The 18,868-nt window shown below is 39.5% G+C and overlaps 1 protein-coding gene across 4 annotated transcripts in view; it reads right to left on the bottom strand.

The window, feature by feature from the left end:
* Positions 1-18,868, bottom strand: part of ARHGEF3 (Rho guanine nucleotide exchange factor 3) — a 304,915-nt gene that overhangs the window by 133,691 nt on the left and 152,356 nt on the right. For all 4 annotated transcript variants that reach the window (XM_025456268.3, XM_025456267.2, XM_049097492.1 and 1 more), the window contains one exon: positions 11,590-11,652. In XM_025456268.3, the coding sequence (XP_025312053.1) occupies positions 11,590-11,652 (63 nt within the window). The remainder of the gene's footprint in view (positions 1-11,589; positions 11,653-18,868) is intronic.

Raw genomic sequence — 18,868 nt, 5'->3', positions numbered from 1 at the left:
AAATAATCTCTAAGGTCCTTTCCAGGTCTAAAACTTCTAGAGATATTGCCCTGAAACCCAGTGCTCTCAGAGCTAAATACCCTAACCATAAGAACACAGAGCAAAGCCCACCTACATATGATATAATTCTCAATGTCAGCTTTTGCATACAATAAAGTGAAGCAATCCCCAGATGAACCTTTGTGTTGACCAGCTAAAAGAAAGTAAGTCAATTTCAAGGATCCTCTGAGGGAGTAAAATGTTAGTAGCAGTGGAATCTATAGCAAAATTTCTTTCTTTCCAAAACTAACCAACAATCTGGAATTACTCCCTTACAAGAAGGAGGAAACCAGATATAGCTAAAATGTATCTTCCCTGTGCTTGGTTAACTTGTAACAAAATCAAGAGCAATCCCACTTGTCTGTTGACAAAAAGTCTTAAGTCTTACTTCCTACAGTGCCTGACACAGGGTAAAGTTCAAGAAATACCAGTTGATTGAATTAGTACATGAATGATTGAATGAATGCACTAAAGAATGAACAGATGCACTCACTAATTCTACAGTGATAAATATTTCCTCAATAGAATTTATGGAGATCTGGCCAGCAAATACATCACTTTCTTCTGCCAAATATAAGTGAAGAAAATAGTTTAGATATATTGATTCTAGTCTTTAGTAGAAGACTCCAATTTTGTAAACTGATATTTTGAGGCGTGTGGGGAGTAAAAGAAATCTCATATATAGAACTATAAGAGGAAAAAGTCAGTCTGCTCAGGAATAAAAAACATAATAAACACCATCAGTTCCCTGCAGGACTCTTAAGGAGTTAACCCCAAGGTGGCATTTTGATGACTGAAGATAAGCCCATGGTTCAGTTTCAAATGCTTCACCATCAATACTAACCATGACTGTTGTTTGCAAAGAAACCACCTGCTCATATGGGGTCAACTCACCCCATAAAATGATGTGTACACAGCAAGTTTAAACTGGACAGCAGGGTGGAGGAAAACACACAAACCATGAGCTTCCTCCTGGACCTTTCATTCTTCTAGTGTTTTTCAGAAATTACCCAGGAGCATAAGTATCAATCAGGTGATTGAAAGCTTATGTACAGTCAGCATCAAGAGAAAAAGTCAACATACCACCTTTTCTTCACAGAGAATGAGCATCAGACACAACTGAGAAAGTAAAAAGAAAGAAAAACAGCTTCTGGTATTAAAACCTGTAATATATAACCAGATGAAAGAGGAAGCTCGATACAATTATGTAAGTCATTTGGGGGAAAAACTCAATTAGCTGGGAACGGAAGCCCGGATAGAACCTCCTAACCAAGATAATTTACATAATTTTTAGGTGGACAGACCTAGGCTACATTTTAGAATAAAAATCATCAGCAAAAGTATTATGAGCAATTATTTTCTAGTGACTTTTTACTGCAAATAATCTCAAAATAGAGCTACTGGTAAACTTCAAAATTTTAAAGGCAGTTGAAATGCAAACTTTGTCAACATCACAAATTTACTCTTTGAATTCACAACTACAGTTTATTCTTTCTTTTCTTTCCTTTCTTTTTTCTTTTTCTTTCTCTTTCTTCCTTTTTCTTTCTTTTGTCTCCCCTCCTGCCCTCCCTCCCTCCCTTCCTCCCTCCTCCCTCCCTTCCTTCCATCCTTCCTTCCTTCTTCTTTCTAACCATGCGTGACTCAAGGAATATGCCTCCAGATATATACATTTAAAAGTTGTATATACTTTTGCTTAAATGATGCACACGATAGACACAAAATAACTTTCCTTTTCCACCAATTCTCAGAGCCTGTTCAGATCTGCATTTGATAACAGTATGGTTTTTATCTGTTTGCTTTTCTTTGGTGTCCATGAATTGAAGCAAAACAAACAAACAAAAAAACCCCACAGGAATTTGAACCACAAAAATAGTAATTTAATATTATTCAAACTAACATTAAAATAGCAAGTATCGGGCAGCCTGGGTGGCTCAGCAGTTTAGTGCCACTGTCAGCCCAGGACGTGATCCTGGAGACCCGGGATCGAGTCCCATGTCAGGCTCCCTGCATGGAGCCTACTTCTCCCTCTACCTGTGTCTCTGCCTCTTTCTCTCTCCTCTCTGTGTTTCTCATGAATGAGTAAATAAAATAAAATTAAAAAATAGCAAGTATCCACAGGTACTTTTTTGCATTTACCTTACTGCTTGCTCTGAAATATGAGATAGTCTTTGTAACTGGAAAATATTGGACATCAGAAGTGCCCCTCAATGGAGAATCATGTTAAAATCATGGAGAATCTTATTAAACTATGATCCATTTGTTTATGAAATAATGAGAAGCAGTTAAAAAAATAAGATATCGTTTACTAGGTGAATGAGTAACTGTGGTACATCTATACAATGAAATATGATTTCAGTGATAAAAAGCAGTGAGTTCTCAAGCCACAAAAAAAAAGACATGGAGGAAACTTAAATTCATATTACTAAGTGAAAGAAGCCAGGCTGAAAAGGCTACATACTGTATGACATTTTGGAAAAGGCAAAAACTATGGAGACAGTAAAAACATCAGTGGTTTCCAGGAGTTGGGGGATAGAGGGATGAATAGGCTGAGCAGAGAGGATTTTCAGGGCAGTGAAACCATTCTGCAAGGTGCTGTAATGGGGGATATTTGTCATTACACATTTGTCAAAACAACAGTGAGTGAAGTCTAATGAAACTATGGACTTTGGGTAAAAATCATGTGAAAATGTAGGTTCATTGATTATAACAAACATACCACTCTGGTGGAAGATGGTGACTGTGGGGAAGAGGGCTCTGTAAGTGAAGGGGCAAGGGTGTATGGAAACTCTCTGCACTCCGTGCCCAATTTTGCTGTGAATCTAAAACTGCTCTAAATAATAAAGACTATTTTAAAAAGAAAAAAAAAAAATTGCAGAGTAAAACAAAAAATGGCAACACTTATGCCTGTAAAAAGCCACCACAAGCTAATTTTTATATCTCTATATCTAACCAGGTCTAAACACTTGGAAGGTGACTAAATTGTTAACCAGGATTATACCTGAAGAGATACGTGGAATCAGGGCATCATCATGGGGCTGTTAGCTCTATTACTATTCGATTTTTTTTGAAGATTTTATTTATTTCGTGAGAGACACAGAGAGAGAGGCAAAGACACTGGCAGAGGGAGAAGCAGGCTCCATGCAGGGAGCCCGATGTGGTACTCGATCCTGGAACTCCAGGATCACACCCTGAGCTGAAGGCAGACACTCAACCACTGAGCCACCCAGGCGTCCCATCGATTTTTTTAAATTATGAAAATGTGTACAGTATTACTTGTGTATTAAGAATAAAACTGTTTTTCTCGGGATCCCTGGGTGGCGCAGCGGTTTGGCGCTTGCCTTTGGCCCAGGGCGCGATCCTGGAGACCCGGGATCGAATCCCACATCGGGCTCCCGGTGCATGGAGCCTGCTTCTCCCTCTGCCTATGTCTCTGCCTCTCTCTCTCACTGTGTGACTATCATAAATAAATAAATAAATAAATAAATAAAATAAAAAAAAACTGTTTTTCTCTTTAAAATATTCACTTCATATCTTATGCTAAAGAGGTCCAAAGTAAATGACAGATATCATGACATGCTATTCCTAAATACTTCAGAATTCATCTCTAACAAAAACATTTTTCCACCCTAAAACTATTTTTTTCTAGTAACAGAAGAAGCAGAAAAGATCTTCTACTAAAATATTGGGGTGACTCAATTAATCTATTTCTTTAAAAAAAAAGATGTATTTATTTATTTGAGAGAGAGAGTGTGTGCTGGTACACACAAGTACACCTGAGCACGGGTGAGGTGGGGGCAGAGGGAAAGAGTCTCAAGCAGACTCCCCACTGAGCATGAGCCCCAGAAGGAGCTTGATCTCATGACCCTGAAATCATGATCTGAATGGAAATCAAGAGTCCATCTGAGTGGAAATTAAGAGTTCAACATTCAACTGATTGAGCCACCAAGGCACCCCTCAATTAATCTATTTCAAAAAGCTAAGGTGATATCAAAGAAAAACCTAAATCCAAGTGTTAAGAATTGATCTAAGGGTTATTACAAGGTTTTCCTAGAAACATTATCATCATTATCCGAGCCCCTTACTTTTATACAACATTATACAACATTCTCTCCTTTAAAACACCAACAACCTCATGTACCAACAGGTCAAAATTAATTATATTTGTTGTATTTTTTATTTCAGTCATTTGAATTACAAAAGTAATACAATGTAAAAGACCTATCATAGCAGTGTCTTGAACCAAGAATATCTTGGTGTCTTAAGCAAGAATTCCTAATTTAGAATTCTCAGCCTCCCACCAAGAAGTGCATGGACAAAATTCAGAGCATCTGTGAATTGGGTGGAAAAAAAAATACATCTTTAGTTTCATTAACAACTGAAATCTAGCATTTCCTTCCAGTATAAATGAAGGCCACAGATCACAAAAGCATTAGCAGACCTGTGACTCTGTCACCATAGAAATCACTGTATTTTCATATCACAGAGTAATTGGTGCAGATATTTCAAAATGTCATTCACTTGTATCATCTTGTAGAAGGTGTATTAGTTATTAGACTTGTTGCTGGATCTTGTCACTTAAAGCATTAATTAAGAAGCACGTGTGTAACTTTTACCACAAATTTGTAAATTAAATATTTTGATAATTGCATTTCAATATAACTGGGTTTTGTTGTCATCTTATGTATTTAATTTTAGGCACATATAGATGGCCTTCTGGGGGGAAGCGGAAGTCATAGGTTTCAAAAGATGCCAAAGGTTAAGAACCGTGGAACTGAAGCTCCCCTTCACATAATTCCATCCCCCCTCCCAAAGCCAAAGCCACTGTCCACAATGCAGTACATGTTCCTCCATGTTTATTCCTTTACATAGACAAATATATAAAAACATATATAAAAACATCTAGGGAAATAATTTCTATTTTATGTGCTCTGTCATTGTGTTTTATACTTATTTATATAATATGTTTATAACTCTCTATAGAAATTGAATATTCATGCTATTTCCAGCTTTTGGCTATTATTTTAAAAATGCTGTAATAAAACTCCTTGTATATGTTTCTTCATATATTGGTATTTTTTAAAAAATTCACAATCAGTTCTATTTATGGATCACTTGTGACAACAACAAATACCCTTAAATTTAACCATAAAGTCAATTTTGTATTATGAAATCAACAGAAAATAGCTAGTATTTTTGTACTTACTATGGGCCAGATTCTAAGTGCTTTACATGAACTAATTCATTTTAATTCTTACAACTCTAAGATGGGGCACTGTCTAGATTTCAGTTTGTAGGTGAGGAAACTGAAGTACAGAGCAGTGTTCGGTCTCTAAGCTCCCAAAGCATGTGGTTCTAATGACAAATTCAAACAAACAGGTATTTTCAGAGCATGAGAAGTCTCATTTAACACGGGTGCCATCAATGTCACTTTGAAGGGAGTAGTAAATGATGACTGACCCTTTGTTACATCATTACCTTCTGAGAATGTGTCCTGAAGCTCCTTAGAATTTCATTGTCACTGTACATTTCAAGAGGTAGCTCAAAGAATAAAGATCACAGTGATTACTATAATCTACCACCTAATCAATTAGGCCAAAGGGTAGATGGAATGCATCTAGTGTCAATAATGAACAAATTTACCATTGGAGATGGTAGCACCACCTTGGACTCAACATAGGATCTCCACTATGTTAGGCCTAAGCAATTTCACAGGCAGCAACAGCAGATCATAAATCCAAAATAGAAACTATGCCAACAGGTTAGATATAAGCATACGTTAATGAAGACCCAATCTCAGTGCAGGCCTGGTCTCCTCAGCGATAAGAGCCTTATTAAACTCTCCCACATAATTCATCAAGGCCCCATGCAGGCCAGGTCAAGGCTAATCTCTCTCCCCAGTTAGCAAGTTCCAGAACAGACCAAGAGAATCCAAACTGCAGAAATGGTGTATCTTTTTTAATTATCTGGACTCTGCTGAGGAAAGATAAAATAATCCTTGCTGCTATTCCATGTCTGCCTTAACATATCCTAGCAATGAAATGTCACTTAGGTTAATCGAGACAAGAAAGCTCTGTCCCTCTTCTATACCCATTCTTATGCTTTGAGCATCCCTATAACAGGGTAAATAATCAGAAAGCACAGGTAACAAAAATGTCATAAACCTCAAAGGTGGTTTGCCAATAAGAGGAGCTAAATGTCCTATACATCATCTATTACTGGAAGCCATGGAGCCAAATGCTTTCATCTTTTTCCCAGCCTGGAGGCAGCATAGGGAAGCTATGGAACCCAACCATCCTGGCCTTGAATCTACAATAAGCTGGTATTTTGAGCAAATTGCTAAGACTTAGTTTCTTCATCTTCAAAAGGGCATGATAACACCTAGGGTGAAGGCAGTTGTGTCAACTAAATGGATCTTATTCTACTTCAATCATGGTTCAGACACCTGCTCCCATGGGAAAGCCCCTTCAGCAGGGAACGGACAGTCCACCATTAGCTCTACCTCTGTAGCCCCATCCCCACCAGTCACAAGAAGAGCCTCTGCCCTGCCAGGGGTGATGAGGGGCTCTTCCAAAACAGGCAGTATAAGGAAATGACCCATATAAAGTCACAGACTTAGCAAGGGACCAGCAATAGTTGAAAGAGAAATGGGCCAGAGCAACCTGAGAACAATCCCCACCCTGAGTTTCTGAACAAAACTCAACTGCTCTGAACTGCATTTCCATCTCTCACTTCCAGAAGGGGTACAGATCTGGTCACGAGTTTAGAAATATTTGTACTCTTTTAGCCAGGAATTTCTTATTTTATCCATTTTATCCTACTGATATAAGATGACACAGATATTCTTAAATGCTTGTCAGTGTTATTTTTAATAGTGAAAAATTATAGTTTATCTAAATATCCAGTGAAGGCTTGGTTAAAAAAAATGGTGCATCCATTTGACAAAGTATTGGATAGTTACCAAAAATAACACTTAAAGAATATTTTAGGATGTGGTGACATGAGGTCAATGTATAAATGAAAATTTTAGAAATAAATTAGTACGTGTTATAATCCCAATTTTTAAAAATTTGTGCTTATATAAATTTAAAATTACATGTTACTTATAGATACACAAGTGTAGCAAGTTTATAGACAGGCAAGGGCAACAATAACCATTAAACTAAGCAGATCAAGAGGTTCTGTTTTGCTGTTAAGGGCATGTTTCCCAGTTGCATTGCTAAGTATATTTTATATTATCCTTGATGCCATTTTGTATGTCTGCAATATTCATGATGAAAAATTTTAAAGTCACAAAAAAAAAGAAAAATTTTAAAGTGTGTGTACAATGCCAGGAAGGTAATACATCAAAATGTAGCCACTGCTTTGAGGTAGGATGATTAATGAATTCTCTTGTTCACAGTGTCCAGATTTTCTACAAAGAACATGTATTCCTTCTTATCTTTTACACTGTTTTTTTTTTTTTTTCAATCAGTGGAAACTATTTTTATGCCCACCTCAGAACTCATTTGTTTCTTAAGAAAGGATGCTTGGTGCTAAGCAGTGCTCTGCATCAGGGATACACCTGGCTCTTCCATTCTTCCACCACCTTGTTTCCTGGGAAACCACCAACACTGGCTCTTCACTCAGGCATGTCTCCCCGATTAGAAGTTAAACCAGAAAAGTGCTGTGGGGGAAGCAATGTCCCTGAAACCATCCCACTCGCATCCTCTGACGTGAGAAGAGATTTGTAGGCGGCTGCTAGGAGCATTCTCCACTCTGCAATTTGTTCTCAAAAGTATAGGTTGCCTTTTTTTTCCCCCTGGAATATTTTGTGTTCTATCCTGCCAGGAAGCTGGGGGCTCAGCCAGTGGCTTGGGTAAAGTGGTGGGAAAAATTAGAGAATGATTATAGCGTCAGCTAGCATGGACATTCCATCACCATTTATTTTTCACCAAGTGCTGGGGGTGGAGGGTGGGAGAATAATTCTTTGAAGATACGTCACCATGTCTTAAGACCCTTCCAATTTCCTTTTTAAAAAGGAACTCTTAACATGGGGTCTTGGCTGAGCTCCATGGGGCCCATGAAATCACACATCAATCTTGTAAAATCTTCTGGAGCCCAGATTCCCAAAAGAGTCCATGACCCCCCTAAACAATGGAAGATCCCTGTCTGTAACTTCTAATGTAAATGCACTTCTATTTGGTCACTAAGTCCAAATTCAGTAGGAGGATAGGAGGAAAACTCTCTTCCAGGCACCATCAGAATCGTCATCTGAGGCTTTAAACTAAAGCAAGATGTCAGTGGAATGTTTGGTGTTATCATCACTCACACACCCTGAGGGGCTCTATACATACTTTTTATCAAAGGGGGAAGATTTCATCTGTGTTAACATCTCCCAACTCTACATCACAGATATATTTCTTTAAAAGGGCTCTATATGCTAAATTCTACTAGGAGGGTTCACTGTTTTTTTGTTTTTGTTTTTGTTTTGTTTTTTAAACCAATCAAGCAATAAGTACGTACCAACAGCTCAATGTGCATGCAGCATTGGGCTGGAGCACAGTGGAAACTTGACCATGATCCCCAAAAGACCCCATCCCTTCATCTAGTAACTTCTTGTTGAAAGCACACATCTGATGAATATCTTTCCACTAATTAAATGGAATCAAAATTGAGAGTTACTAATACTACTTTCCCAAGCCCTCACATCCTCCTATATGAGTCATCTGTCAGAACCCACCTTCTTTTCAGATACTTTCCACGACATATAGAAACAGGCTCAAACAACTCTTCAATAATGCTGCTGGTTGGTTAAGGGACTGTGACTACTGGATATCACCATTTTAAAGCATCTTCAAGTTGCCTACAAATGCTATTTATTTATTAGAACAATTCATTTGCTGGAATCAGATGTTTATTGAGACATTGCTGCCTTCATGGCAAAACATCTTCTTATTAGTGGTTCCATCCACCACTTCATTCAATTCAATGTACCTCTGCTGAGTGCCAGTTAATTGCAAGGCACTAGAAGTCAGTACCACTTCTTCTGAGGCCTCAGCTGGATCTATCACATATCCTGTTATTTTCATGTGACTAGGATTGTCCATAAACCTGGAACACACCAGTTTTCACGTCTTCTAACAGTTTTTAGAAATCTAGGATTTTTCTAACTTTTACAATTATTATAAAACCACATGACAATATCTGGAGGAAACTCTGCTAAGGTCCTAGAATCTGTGTACCAAGATTCAGGAAAAATGCCAGACAAATTAGAAAGGAGTTTGGCCAACTGAATCCCTAAGTATAAATGTAGATTTCTCTGCTATACAAGTCTATTATGACAAAACATGATATGAGATGGTTAAAAAAGGGAGAAATATCTTTTGCAGCTGCATCAAGAGAAAAGAAGTCAGATGGTTGATCATATGAGACTTATGTGACCTTAAGAGAAGGTGAAGTTATTGATGATAATCAGCACAAAAAAACAAATTAAAACTCATAATTGTAAAGAATCACTTCATATGAGAGGGTTTTGGGATTTTTTATTTAAAAAAACTTCTAGAGACATGTTTTCCTGAAAAATAAATATAATGCAGTTGAAGAAATATGTATGATGAGATGTGATCTTAGAAGTGGCTTAAAGTCTTGCCTAAAATCACTACATCTTCCTGGGCTTCTGCTCTTCATTTTCAAAGTGGGAAGACAGAACTATATAATGGCTAACACCTCTTTCAATTCGGAAAATCAATGATCCTAATAATTACCACAAAATTTAAAACATTCAAATACGAAAAAAACATGTTATTGCTAAGGGAAGTTTCATTGACTTCACCTGTCAATAATAAAACATTCAATGAGTAAAGTAAAACCCAGTAGATCATCATCTTTTTGTCCTGTTACCATGGTATCCAAGTGAACTGGTCCAACTCCATCAATCTGATGGTCTAAAGACTGGAACAAACACCATATGGTGAAAAAAAAAAGATGGCAAAGTACATTCATTAAATGCCAGCTCAGGATCATTCCATCACGGCAATTTGCATCACACATAATTTTGCAATCACTGAAAATAACTGAAAGAGTATTGTTTATACTGGTCAATAAATGTTGTCATATGAGAACCCAATGATCCATGTTCAACAAACTTTCAAATTTTCACAATAGTTTTAGAAGACTTGATCTCAAACCTCTTTTTTTTTTTTTTTTTTTTTAACAAATGAGAAAACTGAGGCCCAGAGAGGAGAAGCAACTTGCCAAGGTTGAACTGTTAGTTACAGACAGAGCAGGACAATGACCCAGCTCTTAACTCTCAGCACAGAAGCCTTCTCATCTCACAACAATGGCTTCAGTGGTTTCTGTGGAGGAGAAAGATCAGGGCCTAATGCTGGATGGATCCACATGCACAATGACTGCACTCCAAGGAAGTATACATGATGAATGGACATTGGGAGCCCAAGAGAACCTGAATGTCCACTCCCCAGTTCTTCGGTAATGAGGCCCTTTAGAGGCCCAGGTGGGCCTCCCTATTGGGTCATTGGGGAGACAAGGAGACCATACAAAGAAAGCTGCTAAAATTCAGCACCCAGGACATAGCCCAAAAAATTCAAGAAAGCTCTTTACTTCTATCATCACCAGCACTCGACTACCATGTTGTTAAACCTCTTTTGTAAACTTCTGCTTTTAATTAGTAATACTCACACCTTGGATAAACCTCATTGGCTGTGATACTGCCACTGCGCAAAGCTATAAACTTCTGCTTTTTTATTTTTATTTATTTTTAATTAATTAATTAATTAATTAATTTATGATAGTCACACAGAGAGAGAGAGAGGCAGAGACACAGGCAGAGAGAGAAGCAGGCTCGGAGCCCGACGTGGGATTCGATCCCAGGTCTCCCGGATCGCGCCCTGGGCCAAAGGCAGGCGCCAAACTGCTGCGCCACCCAGGGATCCCTAAACTTCTGCTTTTAAAGAAAAATACAACAAGATTCATTTGGTGGGTGCCTAGTATTTACTAGGCAATGTGCTTAGAATTCTCACTTTCATTGTTTATTTGATCCTCACAACAGTCCTGTTAGATGAAATCTTTTCATCTCTATTTTTGAGATGAGAAAACAGAGATAGGGAAAGGTGTCACATTAATGGTAAGTATAGAATCTTGACTGAAATGAAGATCTGTTAAATCCAAAGTCACTCACTCTCCCAGCCTTTGGGCACCAGTTGCCTGAGTTGGGCCAACTCACTAACTTCCCTGAAAGGGGGACAGACATCTGACCATCTTCTGGAACCAACTTCTAAAACGGCATAGTGACATTTATGTTGATTCTACTCAGATGCTTTGATTTCATAATGCATTTTATGAGAGAAAAAACATGAGCTATAAACAACTTGGCTTGCAATCTGAAGTTGGCCACCTAGCTTTCTCCAGTCAAATTAAATGTTTAAGAGTTTTCTCCAGGTCACAACTTCCACTATCAGCAGCCAGAGGCCCACTTAAAGCACACAGCACGTTAACAGATTCAGAGACGAGAGGTATTCTCATGGCAGAGGCTGTAGGAAGCACCGTACTTACACTTATGTCGAGACTACAAAGGCTAACAGCATCCTCATCTTGGGTGCTCTGCTTGCGTTTTCGCTGCAAAACAAATGATAAAGTTCAAATGTAGACAAGGATTATGGCTTTGATTAAGAAAAGAAAAAAAAAAGCACCCAATTGAATGGTACCTGCAATCCTTATCATTCTATCATGTCCCCCCCAAATCTTTAACCAACCTATGTAAAAGAACAATTCCAAGAAAACCTAAGAAATCACAAGAAGCTCTTAAACTCTGGGGAAATTGGTTTACATTATTGTTCTTATTCCTGCTACTACAATTTGTTTCTTTTTGTATCTCCTCTTTTCCTAAACGTATCTATATATCAGGGCTTAGAAATTTAGATACAAAGTTCAGATTCTGATGAACTTGGGAAAAGAAACTAGATTGGAAAGAAAATCTAATTCACTTAAACACATTTCATTTTCAGAGCTCTTTGTACTTGGGTAATTTAAATTTGTTCTAAACCTCATGCAGGGTCTGTGATATAATCACAGAACCAGAATGCTGGAACAAACCTTAGACATCATCTCCAACCCTTCTGTTTTATAGCCAAAAACACCAAGAACAACTCTTACTTGAACTAAAGAAAACTATATTTGAAATGAACTTATGACCAAGGAAGTCTGCCAGGTTAAATGTGGAAAATATGTTTTCTTCTTTATAAAAAGAAAAAAAAAACTCCATTTACAAACCATAATAAAGCGCATCACCTCTCTTCTACATCCCAGCTCATCAACCAGGCAAGTAGTGCTTGAGTCCCTAATTTGTGACTTGCTAAGTCTTCCTGATCCTACTTGGCAGAAACCTACCAAAGGACCAAAATCACTGGCATGAAGTTTTCGTGGAGTCTTCATCTGGAGTCTTCAATACCTAAAGAAGCCCACTTCTTCCTCCCCCTCTATCATACCCTGAGCAGGAAAGACAGAGAGTGGAAACCAACCAGAGCCAGCCTTGTCTATCTTACTATAATTGTTCTATTATTCCTTGCTTCAATTCAAGGAAAATTTGTGAGCATCTACCATGAGCCAGGCCCTTCATTTGCTTCTGGGACTGCAAAGACCAGCAGTATCCAGTATCCATAGCTAAAGAACTCACATTCTTGTAGAGGAACAGACTCTGAAGAAATTAATTATAATGCAGTAAAATCCAAATATCCTAGGAAAGTCACATCACTTTGCTGAGTTACCCCTTCTCAACTCTTAAGGGGAGGGTGGTGACATTAGCTTCTGTTCTCAAAGAGAGAGGAGAAAATATGGTAATGCATTTTAGAACTTAGCAGAGTGCCTGGTACACAATGGGTACTCAAAACATGGGTTGGAAGACTCTGGAAGCACAGTGAGGAACAAGGAGTTTGACCTCAGTGGGGGTTGGGGAGGTCTTCTCAGAGGAGAAGACAATTGTTTTTGTTCTTTTAAGATTTTATTTATTTATTCATGAGAGACACACACAGAGAGACAGAGATATAAGTAGAAGGAGAAACAGGCTCCCTGCATGGAGCCTGATGCGAAACTCGATTCCGGGACTCCAGGATCATGACCTGAGCTGAAGGCAGATGCTCAACTACTGAGCCACCCAGGTGTCCCAGGACAAGACATTGGAATAGGCCAGAAGGCGAATAAGAATTTGCCAGATAGAGATATTGGGAAGGGACTAGGGCTTCTTGTTCCATAGCCAGCTACCTAGATCTTTAGAACTCCACAGGTGCATATGGTTCTATCCAGAGTAGTGGGATTCCAGATCCTCTATATTATTCCACTTGTGCAGTGGGATGATTTAGAGATGAACGCCAGGAATCAGGACACTGAATAGGCCATCTGGGATGGTGATCAAGAATCTGCATTAATGAACTCACCAAGTGATTTTTAGGGAGTCAAACATTCTATTATGAGGTTTTAGGGGAGAGCCTTGAGAAGATGCTGATAGTCACTTGCCATTTTTGAGGACATTTCATGTTTACATAGGAACCGGACCCTCACTGATTCATCATCTAGTTACAATTAAAAGCAGCACTATGGAGTCAGTGAAGCCAACTCACTGGTTAATATTTATAGGATGACTTTTTGAGGCAAGTAGGACAAGGGATAATTTCCATTCTAGGGTAAATAAACTGAAGTCAGAGGTGATTTGTTCAAAGTTACGTGGCTACAGTGTAACACTCTGAATCTAGAATTCTAATTCCTGGGGCAAAACTCTTCACACACATCACTTAAGGCATACTTGGCAAATAGGTTACAACTCATTTGCTATCTGGAATGTCTGGTAGCATCTGCTGGAGAGCTGTATTGAGAAGGACTACATAGCACAGAAAGTGAGAGAATGCTTCAATCAATCAGTAACATGTGCTGGGGTGTCAGAGAGGGGAACAGCTGCTGCCCTGGAGAGCCCCTGCCCCTCCTGATTCTGGCTCCTCTTTCCTTGAGAGTCTACAGTATTATACCTGGGATCTTGGGAAATGCCATGAGGTGCTGAGGCTCTGGGATGTTATCTGTAAAGTGGAAATAGTGGAAAGAATGCCTACTGGGTCAAGCTGTTGTAAGGATCATAGATGATATGTATATGGCAGCTGGAAGGAGGCCTGATATATAGTAGGTGCACAATAATGGGCAGCTGCTGTCATGTATTACCTAAACTGTAAGCCACACAGGTATATGCTGCTACCAAATACTGCCAAATTATAGAACTTTGTGGTGCTACAATTCCATTCCATTTTGTCAATGCAACACATTAATGGTAGCCTGTTACCCCAAGAAGCCACCCTGGTAAAGGAGAGGGGATAATAAGATTTTTTTTTCCTCATAGGCAGGCAGCCCTCTCCAGACCAACTTAACACATTACCCAGCACCAGAACCCAGTCTCCAGAGCACCCCTCACCCCAGACACTTCCACATGCCTCAAACGTCAAATCCAGAAGACAAATGTCCTCTAGCAGCCTTTTAATTAAGTTATGGCCAGTTAATCTGGAATAGAATGATCTCCTTAAGAAACCCACACATTTTATAAAATGAAAGCTGAATGGATTATCAAAGTGGATTTTCTTTTCAATTTCTGTTACACAGGGTGGTAACTGACCACTGCCAGCATCAGAGAAGGAGCCTGATGTTTAAATTCTGGGCCTGTCGATGAAGAAGAAGAAGAAGGATTGGAAGGACTGGAAGACATTGAAGGATTGGAAGAAGGAGATAAGGATGAAGGTGAAGAAGATGGAGATGATGATAAGAGGGAGGAAGGAGAGGAGGAGGATGATGGAGAAGATGACTAATGAAACACTGATTGATTCCAACCTTCCTTTTCTAATTTTCTCCAGTCCCTGAGAGCAACTTGCATCTCTTTTTTTCCCCTTCCTCTGGTGCTCATTCGCTCTGTTTTTTGAAATCTCTTTTCTCTCCCTTTATACCATGGTTCTCAAATTATTTTGGAGGAAATACCGTGAACATAATATGGTGAGAAAAGAATCTCTACCCCTTTCTGTTCCAAATTCATTTTTATCCCTTCCTGACTCAACAAAAACTATGGAGTCAACACCACCATGCTCTGTGGGAAAAAAGGAAAACCTTCTGCTCACTTAGCTCTGCTGGAAGCTGGAGGGTGCTAGGCTTCTGTGTAGTAGTGCATAGAATTCTAGCTTTTTTTCTCCTTTCTCTGTATATTGGGCTCAGAGATTGTACTGTGTCCCTATGTGAATATGGACAGTCAGCATTTACCAACATGTACATGTCTACTTTCTCTTGTGTAAAAGAAGAAAAAAAACTTTTTAAAATGGGGTGATAGAAGGTCAGCAAAGGGTGGGTTTGACATGTTTGGGGGGGGTTAAGTCGGCATTTTGACAACATGGCTTCTCCTTTAGCATGTTTAATTGTGATGTTTAATGGACATCCTTGCAGTTTAAGATGACACTTTTAAAATAAAACTCTTCTAATGATGACTTGAGCCCTGTCATTCGATGGGAGAATCAGCAGAACCTGTAGGATCTTATTTGGAATTAACATTCTCTATTGTAATTTTGTTCCTGTTTATTTTTTAATTTTATTTTTGCTTCACCAGAAAGGAAAGATGCTCAGTTTTAAATGTTGAAAGTGTACAAGTTGCTTCGTTACAATAAACTAAATGTGTACACAAAATTAATCAATTAATCAATTAATTAACTAATTCTGGGCCTGAGACAAAATTTCACAAACTGTCACTTAGTCATTTGTTCACTTGCTTTATGCTCACCAAGCACTTGTGATGTGCAGAGCCCTGCTGTCAGTCTGGGGAGACAGCAGTGAATGAGCCAGTCATGCTCCTTGCCCATTAATTGGGAGTTAAAACAAAATAATTACAGATTATGATCTCTGCTGTGAATGAGTCAGATGAAGTGCTGAGACAGAGACTAGCAAGGGAGATCTAGTTTAGAAAGATAATTTAATTTAATATTTTGTTTTCTGGTTTTTGGTTGACCTTCTCATCAGACATAAGCCCATGAAGACAGAACTTGGTCTGTCAAGGGTACATTCCAGAACCTGGTGCAGTATCTGGTACATGGCTAATACCCCCTACAATAGTATTTAATTGTTTTGTTGATGCCCTTGGTCCTGCTCCCTTTGACAAGCTTGTTGCTGCACCATTTACCCAACTCCAAGAAGGGCAGAGGTGGAGGCAGCAGAGGGAACCAAATGGGCACCCCTTCCACCAGACTGGCAAGTCCAATCAACTCACCTTATCCAGGAGCTTCTAAATTCTACCCAGGAATTCCTAAACTATTAGAGAGCTGAGCTCATGACAATGATCTAAAGAAAAGTTCATGGAAGAAATCACTAGTGGGAAATTAAATCCTGGAGACACAGACAAATGAACATCTCAAAGAGCAGAGGATATAGCAGGACACTGCAGTCATTTTGAACTTCACCAAAATGATTGATAATGATAATAATCAGCTTTAGCTTGTTATACACTCATGACATGCCAATCATAGAACTAAATCTTCATATGCATGATCTGATTTGATCCTCACGACCACCTCAAGAGGTGGGCAGAAACGGGTATTATCTCCATTTTGCAGAGGAGGAGATGGAGGCTCAGAAAGGGGCAGGGACTTGCCCAAAGCTCTATAATTAGCAAGCAGCAGAGCCTGTATTCATTGGGCTTCAAGCTACGTGTTTCCCTATTTCACTGTTCTGTCCCAGAGTCTGGAAGTGCATATCATACAGAGATGGCCTAAGAAAGCGTTGAACACAAGGAGTTTGGGAGGAAATACCTTTATAACTTATTCTACTAAAGAACTGGCCTTGGGGCATCTGGGTGGTTCAGTAGGTTAAGCATTCGGCTCTTGATTTTGGCTCAGGTCATGATGTCAGGGTTATGAGATTAAGCCCCACACTGGGCTCCGTGCTGGGCATGGAGTCTGCTTAAGATTTTCTTGCTCTACTTCTCCCCCTGCCCCCTCTTAAAAAAAAAAAAAAAAAAAAAAAAAGGTGGGATGCCTGGGTGGCTCAACAGTTGAGCATCTGCCTTTGGCCCAGGGGGTGATCCTGAAGTCCTGGGATCAAGTCCCACATCGGGCTCCCTGCATGGAGCCTGCTTCTTTGTTTGCCTGTGTCTCTGCCTCTGTCTCTCTGTGTCTCTCATGAATAAATAAATAAAATCTTTTTAAAAAAGGGGGGGGGATTAAAAAAAAAAAGAAAAAAGGAATTGGCCTTGAAGATAGTACATGTAGATAACATTTTAGGTCCTTTCTAGTTTTAAAAGCTATCATTGCTTGCTATCTGGTAGGCTACAGATGAGCCAAGTCACCATTTTATTTTCCCTGTGCATCAGAAACCACGGGCAGGTTTTGGGGGGAGGGGAGTTTTCTAGGCAGGAAGGACACTGTGTGAACTGTCTGCATTTACACACTTGGCCTCACATATTCTCATCAGCCAATTGGAGAAGCCATGGACCCACCCTGTTATTCTTGCTAAATTTACTGAAGCGAATGCACAGTTCACTTCCCTTTCAACCATGAAAACAAAGTGCCTTGGGTGCTATAGTCTATGCTGATTTGAGCACATGACTTTAAACCCCAATGCCCTGTGCAGTGGGTCAATGAATAGTTTCTGAATGAGTGACTAAAAGAAAGAATGAATAAAGGAGACCAATGTTTTTGAGGTGACACCCTTCCCTTCTGCTAACCACCTGGCTGCCAAAATTAAATCAAAACCTCAAAAGCAAAGATCACTGAAAGCTGACATTCTTCAACCTCAGATTTTCTTGGAGACTCAAAACCTGCAAGTTCAAGCTGCGACTCTTGCTTTGCAAATAGGAAAGTTTTTTTCCTTACCACCAAGGGGATTTATTTTCTTTAAAGTACATAGACATGCTAAAAGAAATCATGGCTGTTCAAACATTGGTCCAAGTGGGATACTGGTGACTTCCACTCCCCCTGTGAAAAGGAATGTCAGATCAGTTCAAGGGTGAGGCACACCCATGACCAGGGCATCTATCCAGGCACTGCCCTCAGCAATGGCATGGGGACTCAGTCTTTGTGCTTCAGGAACAAGGAATCCAAGTATGATAATACCTCAATTGAAAGGGAACAGTTGGGATGCCTGGGTGGCTCAGTGGTTGAGCGTCTGCCTTCAGTTAAGGGCATGATCCTGGAGTTCCAGGATGGAGTCCCACATCAGGCTCCCTGCATGGAGCCTGTTTCTCCCTCTGCCTGTGTCTCTGCCTCTCTCTCTCTCTCTCTCTCTCTCTCTCTGTGTGTGTGTGTGTGTCTCTCATGAATAAATAAATAAAATCTTAAAAAAAAAAAAGGGAACAGTTAACTGAAGCAAATTATAAGTGAACTTAATGGGTCCCTGAACCCTTTGTCTGAATACCTTGGTGCCTGTCTAGGGCAGGCAGGAAAGGCAGTTACGGAGGGGAATTTATGGGAACAGAGGGTCTGAATACACTATTTGATTCCTTACCCTGCAGGGCACATATTTGAGAAGGCACTTTCTAGAGGTGCTTGGGTGCTGGAAAAACTCTCTCATGGTTTTCAATTCAAGACATAAGCAGGAGGCCCTTTGTTAATTTGCAACACAGTAAAGCCTTTTGTATATTTGGATGTGAGGTCTGATGGAGATATGGGTATATCTGGACTGATTGAGTAGACTCTGTGACTCACTACTGCTAACACCATCCTGCTAACCTTAGATCTTCCTCTGTGGTCCTTCTGACCCACTTCCATGAAGCATCATTGTTCTTCAGGCCACTCAATGGCTATCTCCTTTAGGCTTGGCTACCTTCTGAGAC

The sequence above is a fragment of the Canis lupus genome, chromosome 20 (assembly GCF_003254725.2).
Source record: "Canis lupus dingo isolate Sandy chromosome 20, ASM325472v2, whole genome shotgun sequence".
Lineage (NCBI taxonomy): Eukaryota > Metazoa > Chordata > Mammalia > Carnivora > Canidae > Canis > Canis lupus.
The sequence above is the reverse complement of the archived record's forward strand: the minus strand, read 5'-3'. Positions and strand labels throughout refer to the sequence as shown.